The sequence below is a fragment of the Molossus molossus genome, unplaced genomic scaffold, assembly GCF_014108415.1.
Source record: "Molossus molossus isolate mMolMol1 unplaced genomic scaffold, mMolMol1.p scaffold_m16_p_27, whole genome shotgun sequence".
In the NCBI taxonomy this organism is placed as follows: Eukaryota; Metazoa; Chordata; class Mammalia; order Chiroptera; family Molossidae; genus Molossus; species Molossus molossus.
In genome coordinates this window covers 602,802-623,682 of record NW_023425363.1, presented here as the reverse complement: position 1 = coordinate 623,682, position 20,881 = coordinate 602,802, and the positions used below count along the sequence as shown (strand labels likewise).

General features: G+C 42.2%; 1 protein-coding gene across 1 annotated transcript in view; it reads left to right on the top strand.

The window, feature by feature from the left end:
- The window catches only part of LOC118641248 (phosphoribosyl pyrophosphate synthase-associated protein 2-like), a 78,304-nt gene that overhangs the window by 10,353 nt on the left and 47,070 nt on the right, over positions 1-20,881 (top strand). Inside the window, 6 exon segments of the mRNA XM_036278351.1 lie at positions 4,552-4,702; positions 5,567-5,619; positions 8,261-8,331; positions 12,064-12,134; positions 12,136-12,233; positions 14,926-15,041. Of these exon segments, the coding sequence (XP_036134244.1) occupies positions 4,584-4,702; positions 5,567-5,619; positions 8,261-8,331; positions 12,064-12,134; positions 12,136-12,233; positions 14,926-15,041 (528 nt within the window). The 5' untranslated portion in view covers positions 4,552-4,583.

Sequence of the window (20,881 nt, the reverse complement as noted above, 5' to 3'; positions counted from 1 at the left end):
TTGAGATCTGTTGCTGCTTGTGCTGGCCTTGGGGCTGCTTCAGCAAGTGCTTCAAGGCACACCAAGATTTGTTGCTGCTTTTTTGGGGTTTGTGGACTTTTCAAAGATTTTTGGAAAGTCTGCAGTGAGAGTTGAGGCAGGCCACTGTGTGGAGGGGCTGCTGGAAGAGGCTTGGGCTGGTCTGGTAATTTGGGTGGGGTGGAGTCTCAAGGAATCACCAAGGGTGGGTGTTAGTCTAGTTAATCACTTGCACAGATTTGGTGCCTGCCAGCACTTTCATCCCCATAGAGAGCTGTCCCTCCAGTCCCCATCTTGAAGTTAGTCAGTTTAGTTTCTCTGCATATGGCCCTGGAGCTTTTCAAACTGCTGCCCTTGCACTGGAGCTTAGAGTGGGATTGTGTGTGAGGTTGTGTGTGAGGGAGTGTGTGCACACCCTTTATGAGAAGCTTATTGCTCTCTAGCAGCACTTTGTCCATCTCAGATGCAATCCCCACTGGTTTTCACAACCATGTTATTGTAACTCCTCTTCCCCACACTGATGCCCCAAACTGGGGGTGCCAGTGTGGGTCTGGAACCCCTTGCTCCTCAGGAGGCACCTCCACAGCCAAAATAGCACTCTGGATTCTTTTTTTTTTTTTTGTAGTATATGCCCCTGGCGGGAACCAAACCTGGGAGTCTCTGGTCCACAGGCCGATGCTCAACCACTGAGCCAAACTGGCCAGGGTGCCCTCTGGATTCTTAAACGCCAGACTGTGGGTTTGGGACCTACCATTCTGCATCTCCACCCACTTCTGCCATCCCAACATGGCTTTTTTAAATATCTTTAGTTATAGGAATTCTGTTCAGTTAGTCTTAAGGTGGTTCTCAATGATGGTTGTTCTGTAATTTAGTTGTAATTTTGCTGTGGTTGTGGGAGGAGGGCAGCAGAGTTTACGTAGGTTGCCATCTTAACCAGAAGTCTGGGAGTGTTTTCTTTACTGTCTGTTTCATGCTAAAGTCAATTTAATGAACTTTAGCTAGCCCCATTCTGGTGCTTGTCATGTTTCTGAGGATAGTTTTTAAAATTCCTTTGTTTTTGAAGCTTGGTACAGAGTACAACTTTAATTTCCAGCTGGGCAAAGATCTAAAACTAGTTTCAGCCCTTATGTTTAAACAGATGAAATGGATAGTCACAGAAAATGACTATTGATAACCATTTCCAGTTGGACTTCCTGCCTGTGCCATTTTGAAGGTGGATTAGATCAGGTTTGGTTATGGAAATATAGTATCTGAAGACTGGAACTTCAGAGACCACAGTCAGAGTGATGAAGGACATTTAACCATAACAGATAAGGAAAGGCTCAGATAAGAAAATACCCTGAAGAAGAGAATATAAAGAGACAAGAGAGACATCTTGAGTTAGGGTGAGTGCTATCCTGTGGCAAAGGAATTAGATGTTTTCTGTAAATCTTCAAGGAAAGGACAAGCCCAGTGGGTGGAGGCTGCAGAGAGAGGAATCTTGGTGTGTTCTAAGGAAGCATTGGGAATGGATGGACCTCTCAGGATGTGGTATCAGGTTCTTGGGGCTTTTCAAGCATCTGTGATACTTTGGTAGGAGTCCTGTAACTGGGCTGAACTACCTCTGTGATCTCTTCCTACCCCTCAGATACTTTTGTTGTAAGTGTTCCAAGTCCTCTTCACAGCACAGTTGTACTTTAAGAAGCTTCGTATTTGATGGTTGGAGGATGTAAAACGATGGCTACCTCACGCATGTTACTGTACTTTTTTGTAGTTCATTAAATCTTGATCCATTTACCAAGCATATCACATGTGTGGGCACTGTGTTAGTGATGTACACAAATTAGTTTACAGTGACTGGTAAGGTCACCATTCCTAGTTGCGTGGATTAAGGAACTGAGGCTAGGAGAGGTTATGAGGCTAAGAAAGGATAGTAACTTATGCAGGGCACAGTGAGTTAAGGGGAAGTAGTACATCATGCAGACATATATTGGACTCTAGAGCCTGTGTACAGGAGAATGAATTTGGTTTTTGTTTCCTTTTCCAGATCTGTATCCTCTGTTCCTAAACACAGACATATATTGGTTGAGAGATGGTGTGAGAACACACCTAAGATCTCTTCCAACTCTTGAGTATTGATGATTAAATGTGTTATTTCTTTCCTTTATAACATACACTCTGCCCTACACTGTGCCGTAAAGCAAGGATAAGCAAACTTCTGTAGAGGGCCAGGTAACAAATATTTTAGCCTATATTCAACTCTTCCATCATATCCATAGATGGTTTGTAAACAGTGAGTGTGGCTGTATTCCATTACAATTTCATTTACAGAAATAATCTTCGGAGGGACCCCATTTGGCCTGTGGGCTGTGGTTTGCTGATCCTGCTTCAAAGCTATTTTCTTCTTTCTTTTTGAAAGTATAATTTCCATTTTATTATTTCCAGAGAACTTCCTTGAGTCCTTAAGGACTTAGCTCCATACATGGGCTTTGGTGGAGGATTGGGCAGCTCCTGCAGGTCTGCATTGGGTGGGGGTATTAGTTTGGTCCTTCCGGCTTCACAAGAATGATTCCTTACTACTTTGCTGTGAAGGGCCAGGGATCGAACCCTCAACTAAAATACATACCCTTGACCAGGAATCGAACCTGTGACTCTTTAGTGTGCAGGCCGACACTCTAACTACTGAGCCAAAGTTGCCAGGGATTGAATGACAAACCTCTTAGTGGCCTTGTCCTTGGGCACGCATCAAGTGCAGTTGGTGCAATGAATAGGCTGCAGGTTGCCACGGCCCTCTTTGGCACAACCACTGTTCCTCCTTTTCTTGGTCATCTTGAAAGCAGGGACCCAAGAGCCTAAAGCTGTTTTCCATGGCAAACACCAGTGGACCACCTTGGTCACTTTGGGGCTTTGGTCAGTTGTGCATATGTGTCTGTTTGTGTTTGTAGACTTTAGGTGAATTGGTTATAATACCCCGTATTTCCCATTTTGGAATGTCCCTTAAGAGGTGCACTCTGGCCCAGCTGGTGTGGCTCAGTGGATTGAGTATCATCCCGTGGACTGAGAGGTCCCATTTCAATTCCCAGTCAAGGGCACATATCAGGGTTGTGGGCTTGATCCCCAGTAGGGGGCGTGCAGGAGGCAGCTGATCCATGTTTCTTTCTCACATTGACATTTCTATCTCTAAAAAAATCAATAAAAACATTTTAAAAAAAAAGTTACGCTCTGTGGGGAAATATACTCTTATAACCTGGTGGGACCATAATTTGCACTATCCCTGTGACCCAGTGGTTCCTTCTTGCAATTACTATAGAGACATGCACATGGGTGGAAGGAGACCTGTTCAGGATAGTAACCTCCAACATGTGGCATATCTGCACCATAGAATACTGGCAGTAGTTACAAAGGACACAATGAGGACTGTATTTTCTAATCTAGATTGTCAAAATTTATTGTTTAATGAAAAAGCAAAGTATAGGTAGATTTGTATGATGCCTTTATGTGTTAGAAATGTATTTTTTATACATATATTTTATGGGGGTCTTGTGTGAATGTGTAAAATAGGTCTGATGGTGTCCATACCAAACTAATATGGACTGGGGAGATGGGTGGAAAGGAACCTGGAACTGGGGCTGGTGATTATAGCCTTAACTATCATATTTCTGTTTTTTCACAAGAACATGTTTGTATATTACTTGTGTAATTAAAGTTTAAGAATAACAAGATCTGTGTGGCTTCAGCCCTTTCTCAATCTCCACCAGCCTTCCCAAGTAAACAAACTGCAGAACTGCAGTGGGCATGCTGGGAAGGTGCCCCATGCCCCATGGACTACTCCAGTGTTCCTGTTGCATTGCATTCAGCCCAGAGAGTGGAAGGTAGAGGGCACACTAATGGCCAGTGAGTTAGAACCTCTGCTCTCATGACTTTCTGTTTAGTCACTGTTGTCTGTCATTTGCATGGTCACTTCACTGGCCTACAAAGTTGATATATAGTCAGCCTTGTGCTGTACTTGAGGAAAATGCAGATTACAGGGTCAGTTTTAGATGTGACTTAGGGCATCTGAGAGGCAGCTGCCAGGCCAGGTGGAGGTTTTATGCTAAACAGATATTATAGGAAATGCTGGGCATAGATGGGTCATTTACTTACTGTCTAAGGATCAATCAATCCATGTCCTTGCTAATGGCTCTGCCATTTTTCTATGTGATAATCCAGGAGGAATTGTGTTGTCAGAGAATAAAAGGAGGTTGTCCATAATTGACTTTAAGCAGCAAATTGTAAAACACTGAGCTCTTCAGCTCCACCTTTCTTGTATGTTTATCATTTATTCCCAGTGTTCATGAAAACTGATTAAATCATGTGATAACATATTTTCATAGATTTGAAACTGCAAAATCTAAATGGACTTTTTATTTGTTCAGATATATATATTTAATATAAAAGACTCCATTATGATGAAAACTAATTTCCTTCAGCTGAAGTTATTTACTATTTTAAAAAATCCATTCCATTGTATTTAATATCATATGGCAATTCTTGATGTATTTTATATTCTTCTAGGCTGTGAGAATTGGAAAACCAAGAAGGTTTTGATGTTTTGTGTGGCACCAGCTGAATTAGAAACCAAGATGAACATAACAAAAGGAGGTCTGCTGTTGTTTTCAGCAAGTTCTAATTCATCATGTATGGAGCTTTCAAAGAAAATTGCAGAGTGAGTTATAATCATGCAATTAAAATTTTTATTGTGTGATTATTTAACTTGATAATTGTATTAGTGCTGATTGTTAAGCTTGAGAACAGATAGTTCATCTGCATATATTAAGGGCTAACCTTTTTGTAATCTTAACACTCTATACATACATTCAGCAGACATTTATTGAGTGCCTCGTGAGTGCCAGGGTTTGTGGTAGGTCCTTCATATGTATAGAATATTTGAGTATAAAGAACACTGAAGTGGATGCTATACAGAATTAATTTACAGATTATAGTTAAACATAATTATAGTTATTTGAGGTCTTGATTTTTATATTGGGGATTAACAGTGAACAGCCAGTGAAAATCCTTCCTTCTTACAGACAAGTAGCAAGTCAACAAAATAAACATGATAATTTCAAACTGAAAGGAATGATGGGACAGGTTATTCTGTATTACCTTGGGTGCTCGGGTGCCTTTTAAACTGAGGGCATGATATGTGAATTGAAAAACCTGAATATATTAAGCTGAATGAAGATTTGGGGGCAGAGCCCTCCAGGCAGAGGGAACAGTAGGTTCAAAGCCCTTGTGTTGTGCAGCAGGAGTTGTTGGTGTATCTCAAGAATGTGGGTGGGGAGTAGAGCTCCAGGAAATGGTCAGTGAGACAGGCAGAGCGGGACTACATAGACCTTCCTGGGTAGGCATGGGCTGGGGGTGAGGGGTCAGGTATTGGCGTGACAGTACAATTTAATGTTAACTCTACATTTTGTAATATGAATACCTCTATTTCATTTTTATTAATTTATGAATCATCCCTAAATAGTAAAGATGTTGAGTCTATTCTATTACCTTTTCAGCTTTTCCCCCCCTTTCTCTTCTCTAGGCGGCTGGGGGTGGAAATGGGCAAAGTGCAGGTTTACCAGGAACCTAACCGAGGTGAGCTATCTTTGACATGTGTAACATTGATCTTTTTGCAGAATATGACACACTGGCTCAGTCCTTCATCCTCCACTATTGAAACAATTAGACTTAGTGTCCAGTTAGTTCCATTAGCAGGAAGTCAAGCAAGGAAGCTGGGCAAAAATGGCATTTAGCTCCCACTAGTTCAACTAGAGAGAGAACCCTGGAGCAAGTCGCATCTGGGAGTTTGAATGCCAGTTCTTAGAGCTTATTTAATAAAAACTGCATTGGTATATGAACCAGCTGGTCAAGAGAATGGAAACAGTATCTCTGTTGGTTGGATTTGTCACTTTGGGCAAGATGAGTAAACCTGTTTGGCCACAGCACTGATTGGTTGTTGTTATTCACCTCTGTGAGTGGCCTTGGGTCAGACTTTATGAAACCATGTTAAGAAATGCTTTTTGTTAATTGATTTATGTCATTGCATAAATATCTCAAGTTGTAAAAAGCATGTATTATTTAACCTTTGTAATTTCTGTATTCTAGCAGGGGCGATGGCAGCTTGCATGGGCTTGAGAGTCAGACAGCTTATCCTTGGCAAGTTATATATAACCTTTCTTTTTCTTTTTTTAATCCTCACCCGAGGACATTTTTTCCATATTTTGTTCAGATAGAGTGGGAGGGAGAGAGAGAAAGAAACATCGACATGAAAGGGACACATCGAGTGGTTGCCACCCACACGACCCAACTAGGGCTGGGGACAAACTGCAACCGAGGTACGCACCCTTAGCCGGAACCAAACCCGGGTCTCTCTGGACCACAGGCCGACTCTCTAACCGCTGAGCCAAACTGGCCAGGGCTATATAACCTTTCTAAACTGAATAATTAGGGCTGTTTGGTGATTAAGTGAGATAATTTGTGCCTAACACAGTTCTTCGTACATAGCAGGTACTCAATAAATATGAGTTCCCTCTCCTTTTCCACTGTAGGATTTTGTCAAGTGTTTACATATTATGGAACTTAAAATAGACTGATGAAAAGGCACAAATTTTCTCTTCCCCCATTTATTTCTCCATTACTGCTTCCTCTTTCCTGTCTTCCAAGTTGCCCCATGTGGCTTCAGTAGGAAAAAAGTGTAATTGAAGAAAATATACAGGGAGAGTTTGGAGAAGATAATGCTGCTAAAGGGAATGGATATTGTCCTTTGTCTAGTAAGGAGGGGAGGGTTAGGGGAGAGTTAATGGTAGAAGACTCAGGAGGAGGTTGGTCTCCCCTCCAGGTTTATGAGTGAGGGGAGAGAAAATACTTGGTGTCTGTTGTGAAGGAAGGTGGGAACTAGCATTTAGGGACTCCTTCCCAAATTTTGAACTAAATTCAGGTATGATATTGAATAGGAGGTCTCACAAGTAGTAGGGACAAGATTTGGTTCTAGATCTTTCTGACGCTAAAGCTCATTTTCTTTCTATGGTACCATGTTCCTTTTTAAACATGTATTTTGTTTTTTTTCTAGCATTTTAAATGAAAAATGTTCAAACATATAAAAAAATGAAATAGTACAGTGAACACCTATCTGTATATGTACCACCTAGATTAAGCAGTTAACATTTGCTGTGTGAATATGTATGTGTAGAAGTAAGTTGCAGACATCGAGATACTTAACCCTGATACTTGGTCATGCATCTCTGAAGAGTGAGGACCTTATCTTACATTAATACACTGTCAATGTTATTTGATAATTCTGTAATCATCTAATGTCTGATCTATATTTAAAATTCTCTGGTTGTCCTAAAGACAGCTATTTTTGTTTGTTTGTTTATTTTTTCCCCAAACCAGGATTCATGGTTCAAGTACTCTATTTCTAATATCTCTTTAGTTTCTTCTAGTCTTCATCAATTCCTTGTCTTTTCTTTTTTTCTTCCCATGACATTGAGTTTTTTGTTGTTGTTGTTGTTTATCCTTACCCAAGAACATTTTTTCACTTTTGGTCAGATAGCGAGGGAGGGAGGGGGAGAGAGAGAGAGAGAGAGAGATCGATGAGAAAGGGACACACCGAATAGCTGCCTCCCACACGACCCCAGCCAGGGCCAGGGATGAATCGCAACCAAGATACGTGCCCTTGACCAGAATCGAACCCGCAATTCAATGGTCCGCGGGCCAACGCTCTAACCTCTGAGCCAAACTGGCCCGGGCGACATTGAGTTTTTGAAGAATCTGTCTTGTTCTGTTCTGGGTTTGTTTAATTGTTTTCTTGTGGCTGATGACAAATTTTTTGAGAGTAGGCTATTGGACCTCATTTATCATTACTCTCACAACGTTGTTACAACATTTTGTGCCTAATACATTCTTACTTGTTGCTGGTTGAGTAAATGAGCATATAATTTCCTATAAAGGTACAGTGCTTACTGCTTATGTGCAAGAAGTGAGAGGGTACAGTTACTGGTTTCAAGTCAGAAATGTAGTTCTGTCTTAAAGATATCTTGTAATCATGTTTAAAGAGTGTGGCTCATGGCAGTATGTTTGTTATCCTTTTGTAGCATCTAAAACTAATCTGTTTTATAACAATTCCAGTTTCCTATTTTGTGACATTGGAAAAGGTTGAAACTTTTTTGTGTATTTTTAAAAACATAAAGGGTACACTTTCTTCACCCATCCCCATTATTTTTCCTTTTCCTGCCAGAAACAAGAGTACAAATTCAAGAGTCAGTGAGGGGAAAAGATGTTTTCATCATTCAAACTGTTTCAAAGTAAGTACTAATCTAACAGAAGTATTGTTGCTTTCTGGGTTTCTGTTTCTGCATCAGCGTTTAGAATTAGAGTTGGCTAGACAGGAAGAATTAAGGTAGTTTTAAAATTGGTGTCTTACTTTGCTTATTTTTCTGACTTAACTGCTTACTTTTATGTGTAAGCAAATACAGTAGTCCCCTAGGTATTCATGGGGATATGTTTCAAGACTCCCAGTGGCTGCCTGAAACTTTGGATAGTACTGAATACAATACATACTATGGTTTTCCTATACACACATACATATCTGTGATAAGTTTATTTTATAAATTAGGCGCAGTAGAGATGAACAATAGTAACCAATAATAAAATGGATGACTACAATGATACACTGTGATTAAGTGATGGGAATGTGGTGTGTGCGTATGTCTCTCTGTCTCTGGTAACTGATCTGATAACCAAGACAGCTACTAAGGGACTAATGTGCAGATGTCATCTATAGCATGGGTATGCTGGACAAAAGGATGACTAATGTCCCAGGTGGGATGGAGCGGGACAGTGAGAGATTTCATCATGATACACAGAATGGTGTACAATTTAAAACTTATGAATTATTTATTTCTGGAATTTTCCATTTAATATTTTCCTACCATGGTTGACTTCGGATAATAAATCACAGAAAGAGACACTGAGGATGGGAGGAGGGCTACTGTGTTGGAGTACGGGCTCTTAATAGGACTCACTCTTCAGCATCGGGGTGGGGAAATTGCAGAGCACAGAACAACTTATGTTGCTTCTGGCTCCTGGGTGTTTACAGTACTTTTATCTCCCCAGAGACAAGTGTCAGTACATTTGGATAAATGTACAGAGGTTGTATATGTTACCCAAGAGGATAATTAGTCACTAAAGGCCAAATTGGACTTAGAATTCAGGACTTCAGAAGAATGACTCTTGTAATTCATGTTTTCAAGTCCTTGTATTTATTTTCTTTTATTTTAACACTTAATCTTTTCCTGCCTTTTGTCTGTTTTTTATTCCTCTAACCAAAACCATCTCCTTAATATTTTCTACATGTCTCATTTTGTATTGTTCCAAACTGTGCAGTAGGTTTGTGTTAATTCAGCTGTTCTTACTCTTGTCTAGGTTACAGAAAGCATGGGCATCATGGTCTTCTTTGTAAAATACTATGAGATAGTTAACATTGAGATTTGGTATTGTCAAATACAGCATATACTTTATTTTAGTACAGAATAGTAGTTGGCACTAAAAGTATAAGAACATTTTTAAATTAAAATCTTGTCCATTGACTTTTCAGATGAGTTCATTATTTAAGTTTAGTGATGGAAAACTTTGTACCAACTAGCAGAAAAATGGTGCTCCTGGGAGCACAGCTTGGGAACCTCGGTGTAAGTTGACACTCACTGTGGTTTCTCTGGTCTAACCCTTTCATGTGGAACACTTCTCTGAAAGCCTGCTTTAACTCTGCAGATGTCAGGCTGCTGTTAGCTAGTAACAGAGCACGCCCTCACCCAAATGATGTTTCTACTCATTTATTTATTAACAAATTATTGAATATGCTAGTCACTGTTGCAGGTGTGTGAGATGCATTGAAGATTAGAACGAGATCAAGATCCTCGTTCTCATGGAATATATATGGTGGGGCAAAAGTAGGTTTATAGTTGTTCGTATGGAATATAATACAATAATAGATAATAATACAGGAATAAACTGTTTCTCATACTCACAACTGTAAACCTACTTTTGCCCTACCCTGTATATTCTAAAACTTGCAAGTTACATAATAAATAAGTAGGTTATTTAGTTTGTCAGAAGGTGATGGGTGGTATGGGAAAAAACAACCAGCACAGCAAGGAATTGGGAGTGGTGGGGTGAAACGGTGGAGAAAGGGTGCACAGGGTAGGTCTTATTAACAGTAAATATTTGACAGCCCTAACCTGTTTGGTTCAGCAGTTAGAGTGTTGGCCTGCAGACCAGAGTCGCAGGTTCGATTCCACTCAAGGGCACATATTTTGGTTGTGGTTTGTCCCTGGCCCTGGTCGGGGTCATGTGGGAGGCAACCAGTCAATGTGTCTCTCTCACATTGATGTTTCTCTCTCTCTCTCCCTCCCACTCTATCTGAAGATAAATAGAAAAATGTCCTCAGGTGAGGATTTAAAAACAAATAAAATTTAAAATAATAAACATTTGACAAACCTGGAAGAAGGTGAGGGAGTAAACCAGGTGGCCAGCTGAGGAGGAGAGCCAGGAGTATCTAGAGTGAAGGCCCTTGGTAGGAGTCAGCACTGACAAGTTATGTATGGCCGGACTGAGAGGGGGCATGGAGTAGGAGTGGACAGCAGGGAAGTGGGGAAGAACAGATCATGAAGGGGCTATGGGCAAAATGGGAAGCCATTTCTGGATCTTGAGCAGAGTGGCATGATCTGACTTTCATTTTAATATCTATATGGATACTGTGTGGAGAATGGACTGCAGAGGGACTGTGGGGGTGGGGAATAGGGAGACCTGTGGTAGTGGGCTGTCCTAGTCATCTGATTGAGGGGCAAGAGTGGCAAGGCCTCAGTGCAGTAGTGGAGTAGTGGGATGCTGTACCTTTCTGGACAGGAGAGTAGTTAAGGATGCCCCTGAGGTTTTTGCCCTGAGTAAACTGGGGGACTAGTGTTACCGTCAATTGAGATAGTAGAAGTTTTTATGATAAAGCAGGCTTTTGGGGGCAAAGAGCAGTTTAATTTGGAGTGTGTTAAGTTTTGAGATGTCTTAACACAATCAGGTGGAATTGTCAAGTAGCAGTTGAATTTGTTAGACTGAGATTGAGGAGCTTGGACTGGGGCTATAAATTTGAGTCTCCAGTATTTATAAAGCTGTGGAATTGGATGCGAAGCCTGAGGAATGAGGGGAGATAGTAGGAGAAGATGACAGATGAATGAGTGTTAGGGCTAGAAGTTGGGGAGGAGAGACACTGGCAAAGGAAACCCAGTAGTAGAGCAGGGCAGCAGGGGAGGCCTGGAGGCCAGGTGAGCCCAGAGGAGCAGGGAGCAGGGTGAGCAGCTGTGCGTGATGCCGCCGACGAGCCAGCGAGAGGAGGGCTGAGGACCGACCTTGTCATTGAGCCACACAGAGGCGTTGATCACCTGGATCAGAATGTGGTCGGGAGACAATGAGAGTAGAGGGTTGGAGACAGCAAGTGTAGACCTCTCTGCTGATACCTCCTGCACAGGGGAGCAAAGCAATGGGGCAGTGGGGCAAGTGGTCGTGAGTTCTTGTTTGTAATGGAAGAAATAGCAATGCTTATGCTCTGGGCGGTGGGGTATAAGCCTGGGAGTGTAGTAACTAATTGATGATGGAGGCAAAGAAGGAGAATTGCTGGGGCAATCAATACATTCCAGTAGGCAAGACAGGATGGGGTTAATGTGTAATTTGGAGGGCTAATTTTAGAGTAACGTTGGTGTGGAAAATTCATCTCTCACTGAGGGCTGAGGGCAGGTAGACTCCTCGGGTACAAAAGCACGTGGTAGAAGCCTGTGGAAGGTCTTTTCTCAGTGAAAAAAGGAGTAGGGTCGTTGGCTGAGAGCGGACGTGGGGGAGCTGAGGGAGGAGAGAGATTTACTGGTTTCCTCTGTGTGCCTTGAGCCCTAAGTCTGGGTAGAGCATGAGCAGCACATTTCTAACACTTGGTTGGAACAGGAGATACTATCCAGTGTCTTACGTTCCTCGCTGGGATTTCTGTCTCTGGGTTTCCAGGGCGTGAACAGCACCTCCATGGAGCTCCTGGCTGTGGGATATGCCTGTAGGACCTCTTGTGCCAAAGCATCATCGGTGTCATCCCTACGTCCCTTACAGCAAACGGCGCAAGACGAGAAAAAGAGGCTCCATTGTTTCTAAATTGCTGGCTTCAGTGATGTGCAGAGCTGGTAAGAACGGCAGGTGTTTGATAATTAATTGGGATCCTGGGAGTTTTATTTTTATTCTGGAAATTGTAAAGCATTTTTAAGACTAAATTGGAAAGCTGAACAGAGTAAAAATAGTGATACAGCTTTTATTTTATTTATTTTAAAAGATTTTTGAGCCCTGGCCGGTTTGGCTCAGTGGTTAGAGCGTCGTCGGCCTGCGGTCCAGAGAGACCTGGGTTCGGTTCCCGCTAAGGGCACCTACCACGGTTGCAGTTTGTCCCTGGCCCTGGTTGGTTGTGTGGGTGGTAGCCACTCGATGTGTCCCTTTCACGTTGATGTTTCTCTCTCTTCCTCCCTCCCACTCTGTCTGAACAAAATATGGAAGAATGTCCTCGGGTGAGGATTAAAAAATAAATAAATAAAATAAAAGATTTTTGAATTGATTTTTAGAGAGAGAAAAAAACCTTGATGTGAGATTGAAACATCTATCGGCTGCCTCCTGCATGCCCCCTACTGGGAATTGAACCCTCAACCCAGTCTTGTGCCCTGACCAAGAAATGAACCCGCAACCTTTCATAGCACAGGACAATGCCAACCACTGAGCCACTCTGGCCGGGGCAGATGCAGCTTTTTTTTTTTTATTTATTTAAAGAGAGACGAGAGGAGAGGGAGAGAGAGGGAATCGAACTGGTGACCTCTTGGTGCATGGGTCTACGCTCAACCACTGATCCACAACGGCTGGGTGGCAGATACAACTTTTAAAGTTAACTAATGTATGAGAAAACAGTGCAGAGAATTCTCTGCTATTTCCCACTCCTCAAAACACAAAGGTAACGAGAACAACTTATTTTCTTCCTAAATTCTTTGCTTAAAAATAATATTGAAATGACCAATTATAATCATATCAAGTCATTTTTAAAGAGCGGGGGAGAGGCATTCTGAACCAATTGCTTTAACACAGCAACTACTTTTATTTTAGTCTCTTCCCTTTCCCAGGACAGGTTGGTATATTTTGTAATGTGTGTATTATTTTGTGTTGTGCGTTTTCAGTAACGTCCTAAGTGTTTCCCCCTTGTTTCTAAATAATCTTCCGTTGTTATTGTGTGTATGTGTGCATGAGATTGTAGGAGGCACATAGACAGAAAAGAATAAAAAGTCCTTATATCACTACATTTTAACACAGACACCATAGATTAAATTTTTTACTGTAGCATTTCAAAGAAGGCAAAAATAAAGCAAAATTTGATAAAACTCAAATCCTAGCAACCTTACAAACATACCCCATTGAAAACTCTGTGATAGGTAGCTGGCTGAAGGGAGCAGGCTGGCTCACCAAACCTTCCAGAAAGGTTCTGCCCTTCTCGTCTAACCTTGCTCCTGGGTAGAACATTAGGCTTACTCTTCTACTTTTTGGGAAAGTTTTGCTTTTTAATATTTTTCCAATTGAATTTTTTTAATACTTTTATAATGATTATTTAAAATATCCTTTAATGAGCCAATTGGTAAAGGTTCTCATTTTTTCCAATTACAAGCCTGTACAGTTTGCCTTAATATCTTAAGGCACTATTTGTCTTATATGGTGTTGCCGTGCCTATTAAGGAAACTTCAAGATATAATTTGCTGTAATATAATTATCAGAGACATTTCTATGTTACTGTTACCTTTGCTATTTTAAGACTTTAAATTGATGTGCAATTCATGCATCTCTGTGTCAGGAAAACCACCCAGTCTGGCCCTCTTGAGTAAGGAAACCCAGTTCTCTAGTTCTCTACCTCCTGTATGTCTCCTTTACTGCTCACACAGCACTTCACTGACACGGGTGGTCACCTAATGTGTAGCTTTTTCCTAAACCTAGCAATTCTCCATGACAGTTGGGTGTCCTACAATTTAACTAAATTCTGACACTGTCCATCTGGAAATAGTGTCAGAGCCCACAGGCTAAGGGCCCAGCCCCCCAGAACTGCCCCCAACCCTTCGGCTGCCAACTGCAGGTTTAGGTTGTCACCTGTGCTTCTGACCAGGTGGCTCTAAACCTGAAGTTCCCACCGTCCTCTTTCCGGGTTTCATGAATTTGCTAGAGCAGCTCATCGAACTTGGGAAAATGGTTTACTTACTGTTTCCCAGTTTATTATAAAGTTATAATTAAGGCTACAGATGGAAAAGATGTATAGGGCAAGGTATGTAGGACTAAGGGGCATGGAGCTTCAGTGCCTTCTCAGGGTGCGCCACTCTTCCCAGTGCTTGGAAGGTCTCCAAAACTCGTGCCATTAGGATTTGATGGAGGTTTCCTCGTAGGCATAATCAATAATTTTCTCATTTCTAACCCCTCTCGCCTCTGGAGAGAGGAGAAGGGCTTGAAAATTCCAAGCTTCTAACCATGGATTTGTCTTACTGGTGACCAGCCCCCATCTTGGAGCCCACCTAGAGTCTCCTCATTAGAACAACAGATACTCCTAGTGCTCTTATCACTTAGGAAATGACAGTGGAGTTAGGAGCTCTGTGCCAGGAACCAGGGGCAGAGACCACTATCTATATAGTTATGTCACGATCTCATACTGAAATATCTGAGATATAAAGATGATAAATTTTTTTAATGAGAGCAGTTTTTAACAGTAATTTAACATATAGTCTCCTATTTGATAGAGTACTCATTTCATCCAGTGCAGCTGGTTGTTAAACTATTTGTGTGTTTGTGTCTGCTTTCTTTTCAAAGGTCTGATTCATCTTATTGCCATGGATTTTCACCAGAAGGAAATCCAAGGCTTCTTTAATATTCCTGTTGATAATTTCAGAGCATCTCCCTTCTTATTACAGTGTATTCAGGACGAGGTAAGCCAGCTCAAACTATTTTAACACTCAGTTTAAGGTTGAAATACATCTCGATGTACTTGGGCTGTCCATAAAGGATTAAAACTTTATAAATTCTGCTTAAAGTACTATTTACTTTAGAAATGTAACTCACTGTCCGGCTGGTGTGGCTCAGTGGTTGAGCATTGAGCCATGTACCAAGAGATCGCTGGTTCGATTCCTGGTCAGGGCACTTGCCCAGGTTGTGGGCCTGATCCCCAGTGGCAGGCATGCAGGATGCGTCCAGTCGATGTTCTCTGTCATTGATGTTTCTGTCTCTGTCTCCCTCTCACTTCCTCTCTCTCTAAAATCAATAAAGGAAAAAATAAATTAAAAAAAAAAAGTAACTCACAGTATTTTAAAATTCTTAATCTTTATTTCTTTTGCTAAACTGTTTTTTCTTCTTTTGGACCTTAGGTACCTACAGTTGGACTAGTTGTGATCATGACAACTCACTCTCATCATTGGTCCATGTATGGTCCTGGCCCTCTTATGTATCCATCTTTCTACTTTATCTCTTTGTCCATTCATCTGTAGTAGTCAGCATCCATAGTATTACCATCCATCAAGTAAACAGAATCATCATAATGACATACCATCACTCATGCGGTTTCTGTCTGTTCCATCCCCCTGCCTCCTCCCACCTGAGTAAACCGTGATCCCGAATCTTGTTTCATCTTTCTCCCAATTTTCTTTTTATATGGTTTTATCTCATTCATGTATAGAGATATATACAGTGTATATTACTTAAAGACAAAAATACAAAAAGTATATTTTTAATTTTTATAAAAAACTAATTTTGGGGTAATTTTTCACTTGATGTTATATTAGTAAGATTCATCCATATTGTTGTGTGTCACAGTTCATCCATTTTTTCTTTTTTGTTAATCCTCACCCTAGGATATCTTAACACTGATTTTCAGAGGTGGGGGTGGAAATAACAATGTAAGGGAGACACATCAGTTGGTTGCCTCTCGCACGACCAGACCAGCGCCGGGGATTAAACCTGAAACCTAGTATGTGTCCTTGACCAGGAATTTAACCCAAGATCTTTTGCTCCACTGATGCTCTAACTACTGAGCCAAATCAACCAGGGCCATCCATTTTTTTTTTTTTTAAAGAATAGTTTATTTTTAGAGATAGAGAGAGAAACATTGATGTGAGAATGTAACATTGATCGGCTGCCTCCTGCACACCCAAACCAGGGATCAAGCCTGCAACCCATGCATGTTCCCTGACTAGGAATCAAACTGTAAACCTTCCAGAGGATGGGACTATCCTCAGCCAACTGAGCCAGGGCATAGTTCATCCATTTGACTAATGAGAAATACTTACTGTGCAGCTGTTATCACAATTTATTCATAAGATTTTTGCTGTTGTGATAATGCTTCTGTGAGTATTCCTACATGTGTGTCCTATGGTACTTAAGCAAAAGTATATCTTGGTTATATACCTGTGGTTGAATTGCTAGGCTGTGTGGTGTGTGAATGTTTAATTTTTCCAAAGCAGTTATGCCAGCTTACATTCCCACCCGTAGTGGATCCTGGGGGTCCATTTTTGCTTCAGTACTTACATTATCAGATTTTAAAATGTTTGCCAGTTGAATGGCTGTGGTATGGTATCTTGTGATTTTGATGGATATATCGCTGATGATTTAAGAAGTTGAACATCTCTTAAATGTTTTTTTCTTCTGTGAAAAAGTGCTTAATGCCTTTTGTCTATTTGTTTCTTTGTGAGCTATCGGCATTCTTTTTTTATTCTTGACTCTAGCCATACGTTAGTATTTATTTCACACGTCTCTCAGTTTATATCTTATCTTTTAGTTTTCTTCAGGGAGTCTCGATAAGCAACATATTAAATTTTCTTTTTAACCGAGGTGAAATTCACATAATATAAAATTCACCATTTTAACACAAGCAGTTTAGTTATTTTTAGTACAATCACTGGCTTGTGCATCCATCACCTCTATCTAGTTCTAAAACATTTTCATTACTCCAAAAGAATACCCTATACTCATTAAGTAATCAGTCCCCATTCTTCCCTTCCTTTGTCCTTTGGCAACCACTAATCTGCTTTCTGTCTCTGGATTTGCCTATTCTGGACAGTTCATATAAATGGAGTCATACCGTATGTGACCTTTTGTGACTGGTTTCTTTTACTTAAAATAATGCTTTTGAGCTTCATCAACATTTTAGCATGTATAAGGACTTGATTGGTCTGTATCAGGATGTTTTAAGGAAATTGTGAAGAGGAGGGCTACAAATATGTTTTGACTGTGTATGTAGAGATCCCATCCTATCTCATCAATTTTTAAAATAGGAACTTCTAGAGTTATCCTGTTTCTGATTGGGTTACACCCCGCCTCCCATGTTCTTATTGTCTTTATATCCGGCCACTCTCATATCACAGAAATGGGCTATGGTAGGACATGGAGAACCAGGAACAAGGGAGGGGTATTAGAAAAGGAGTGTGGAGTATAGGGCAGTTAGATTCTTTGTGGTTCTACAAGTGGCCTGATGATGTTTTCCCTTAATGATTCAGGGAAAAGTTATTACAGAGTTTAGAAGTCAGACTGATGATGAGTAATTTTTTTCTAAAAAAATCAAAACTTATCCCGGCCAGAGTGGGTCAGTGGGTTGAGCGTTGTCCCATGAACGGAAAGGTAACGGATTCTGTTCCTGGTCAGGCCACATGCCGGGTTTAGGGCTTGATCCCCAGTAGGGGGCACGTAGGAAGCAGCCAATTGCTGTTTCTCTCTCACATCAGTCTGTTTCTCTTTCTCTTTCTTTCCTTCCCCCACCCACTGTCTCTAAAATCAGTAGCAACACCCTGGCCGGTTTGGCTTAGCGGTTAGAGCATCGGCCTGCAGTCCGGAGAGACCCGAGTTCAGTTCCCACTAAGGGCATGTACCTCAGTTGCGGTTTGTCCCCGGCCCTGGTTGGGTTGTGCGGGTGGCAGCCACTCGAGGTGTCCCTTTCACGTCGATGTTTCTCTCTCTCCCTCCTATTCTATCTGAATAAAAAATGGAAAAATTTCCTCGGGTGAGGAAAAAAAATAAATGAAATCAGTAACAACATATTTAAAAAAAGTAAAAATTTATATTGCATTGGCAGTGTAAGGAAATGTATGTATGATTGTATAGCAATTTTGACAGCAGTGGTAAAGCACCAGCTTCCCTGGGCCCCCAGCCTGGTTGTGGGCCCCTCTTCAGAGGCAGCCCTTGTCACCAGCTTGTTTTATGTCCTGTATCCTCTTAAATCGTTCTCTGTATTTACCTCCTTGTTTATATACCAGCAATTTTCAACCTTTTTTATCTCATGGCACACTCAAACTAATTACTAAAATTCTGTGACACACCTAAAAATATATTTTTTGTCAATCTGACAAAAAAAACAATAGGTATAGTTTTGATACATTCGCACTGGACAGCTATTGTGTTGGCTGTTGTCATTTTTTTATTTGACAGTCTAAGGGAAAAGAGGTCATTGCCCCTGACCAAATAGTCAGGTATTGCATGTTTGAAAAATTCTTGTGGCACAGCCATGGCCAGTTTGGCTCAGTGGTTAGAGTGTTGACCTGCGGTCCAGAGAGACCCGGGTTTGGTTCCCACTTAGGGCGTGTACCTCGGTTACAGTTTGTCCCGGGCCCTGGTTGGTTGTGCGGGTGGCAGCCACTCGATGTGTCCCTTTCACATGGATGTTTCTCTCTTTCTCTCTCTTCCTCTCTCCCCCTCCCACTCTATCTGAACAAAAAATGAAAAAAATATCCTCGGGTGAGGATAAAAAAAAAAAATTGTGGCACAGAAGTTGAAAATTGCTTTTATATACACATAGTTGTACATACCGATTTGTGGGTCCCTTTTTTTTGTTAATCCTCACTTGAGGATATTTTTCCATTGGTTTTTAGATAGAGTGGAAGGGATGGAGGGAGAGAGAGAAACATCAATGTGAGAGAGGGACATTAATTGGTTGCCTCCAGCATGACCTCAACTGGGTCCAGGGTTTGAACCTGCAACCCATCTACATGCCCTTGACCAGAAATGGAACCCGAGACCCTTTGCCTCGGTCCGATGCTCTTGAGCCAAACCAGCCAGGGCTCTGGGTCCTTTTTTTTTTTTTTTAAATTAACATATTATTTGGGTTGTTCTGCAACTTGTTCCTTCTTTTCTTTCCCATGTTGGCATCTGGGGGTCTTTCTGTGCTAAGATACATAGATTTATTTATTTCTTTATAGTTGCTACACAGTACCATAGTATGATTTCTTATTTAGAACAGTGACATCCAGGAGAACTTTTTGTGATAATGGAAATATTCTATCGGCTGTCCAGTAGGATGGCCACTAGCTACCTGGTTAGTGACTGTTGAGTCTTTGAAATGTGCCTACTGTGAGTGGAGAACTAAATCTTTCATTTTATTTAAGTTTTTTTTTAAGGGGTTAATATTTATTTATTTATTTTTGTTACAGATGTTTCTCCTTTTCCCCCCACTGATTCCCCCTTCCCCCTCCCTCCCCGCACTTGGAATGTAGCACTGGTGTTCTGCATAAGAGGATTTCCAGAGGGTGGGATAGATGCTGGTCCTTAGTGAGCCTCAATTTGCATTTCTTTGCCTCACCTGGGAAAGGCTGAATCTCCAAAGGGGGCGCTGCTGGTTTTCCCCACAGCTCTGGGAAGGAACACAATGGCCATTCTCCTTTGTGGCCGCAACTTAGCAAAAACTCTGAGTGCCCTCCAAACCCCAGGTGTCCCCACAGAGTTCCAGCCCTGTCTGCCCTCCCTCTGCCGTAGCCCCCAGGTGAGTGGCTGCAGCTATTTTAGTGCTCTGTCCAGGCTCTCTGTACTGTGGAGCAGGCTTGGTCGTTATTCCCCAAAGGCGCTGCTCACAGCTAAGACTACTGCTGTCCCTGGGCTCCCAGCCCGCCACCCTTTCGCACCTCCGCAGATCCTACCAGTGTCTCTGGTTATATGGTCCTGTCCTGCTGCTTTTCTGTTGCTTTGTTCCAAGGATTTGTCTTTATTATAGTTGTAATTCCCGTTTGGTCCTGGGAGATCTTCTGCACAGCTTCTATTCACTCCGCCTCCATTTTCACATCCTCTATGCATATCTTGTGCGCAGCTGGGTCACACAGGCCTCTCTGGCGCCTCAGCACCCCGCAGGTCCCAAGGGCAACTAGATGACACAGACCCCGCTAGGTCTCACAGGCCTCTCTTGCGCTTGAGCACCCCGCAGGTCCTGGGGGTAATTGGATAACACAGTCCCTGCTGGGTCGCACAGGCCTCTCTGGCGCCTCAGCACCCCGCAGGTCCCAAGGGCAACTAGATGACACAGACCCTGCTAGGTCTCACAGGCCTCTCTTGCGCTTGAGCACCCCGCAGGTCCTGGGGGTAATTGGATAACACAGTCCCTGCTGGGTCGCACAGGCCTCTCTGGTGCTTCAGCACCCTGCAGGTCTCATGGGTAACTGGACTGCACAGTCCCTGCTGGGTCGCACAGGCCTCCCTGGTGCCCCTGCACCCTACAGGTCCCGTGGGCGGGCAACTGGATTGCACCAGTCTCTCTTGGGCTCAGGCTTCCCACTGCTCTTGTAAACTGCTGAACCGCACAGACCTCTGTGGAGCTCCAGGTCCCACAACTGGTGGCTGGGGAGTGCTGCTGCCCCGTGGGGCTCAACTCCTGCTCTGCTTTTACTGTAGTTTTGGGGGATGGGTCTCAGCTGCTGGTCTGTGCTTCTGTTGCCTGGGGATGGTTGCCTGCTCCCCAGCCTCTGTTGCTGGGGGTATATCTCAACTCAGATCAGGTGCTACTATGGGGGATGGTGCTGGG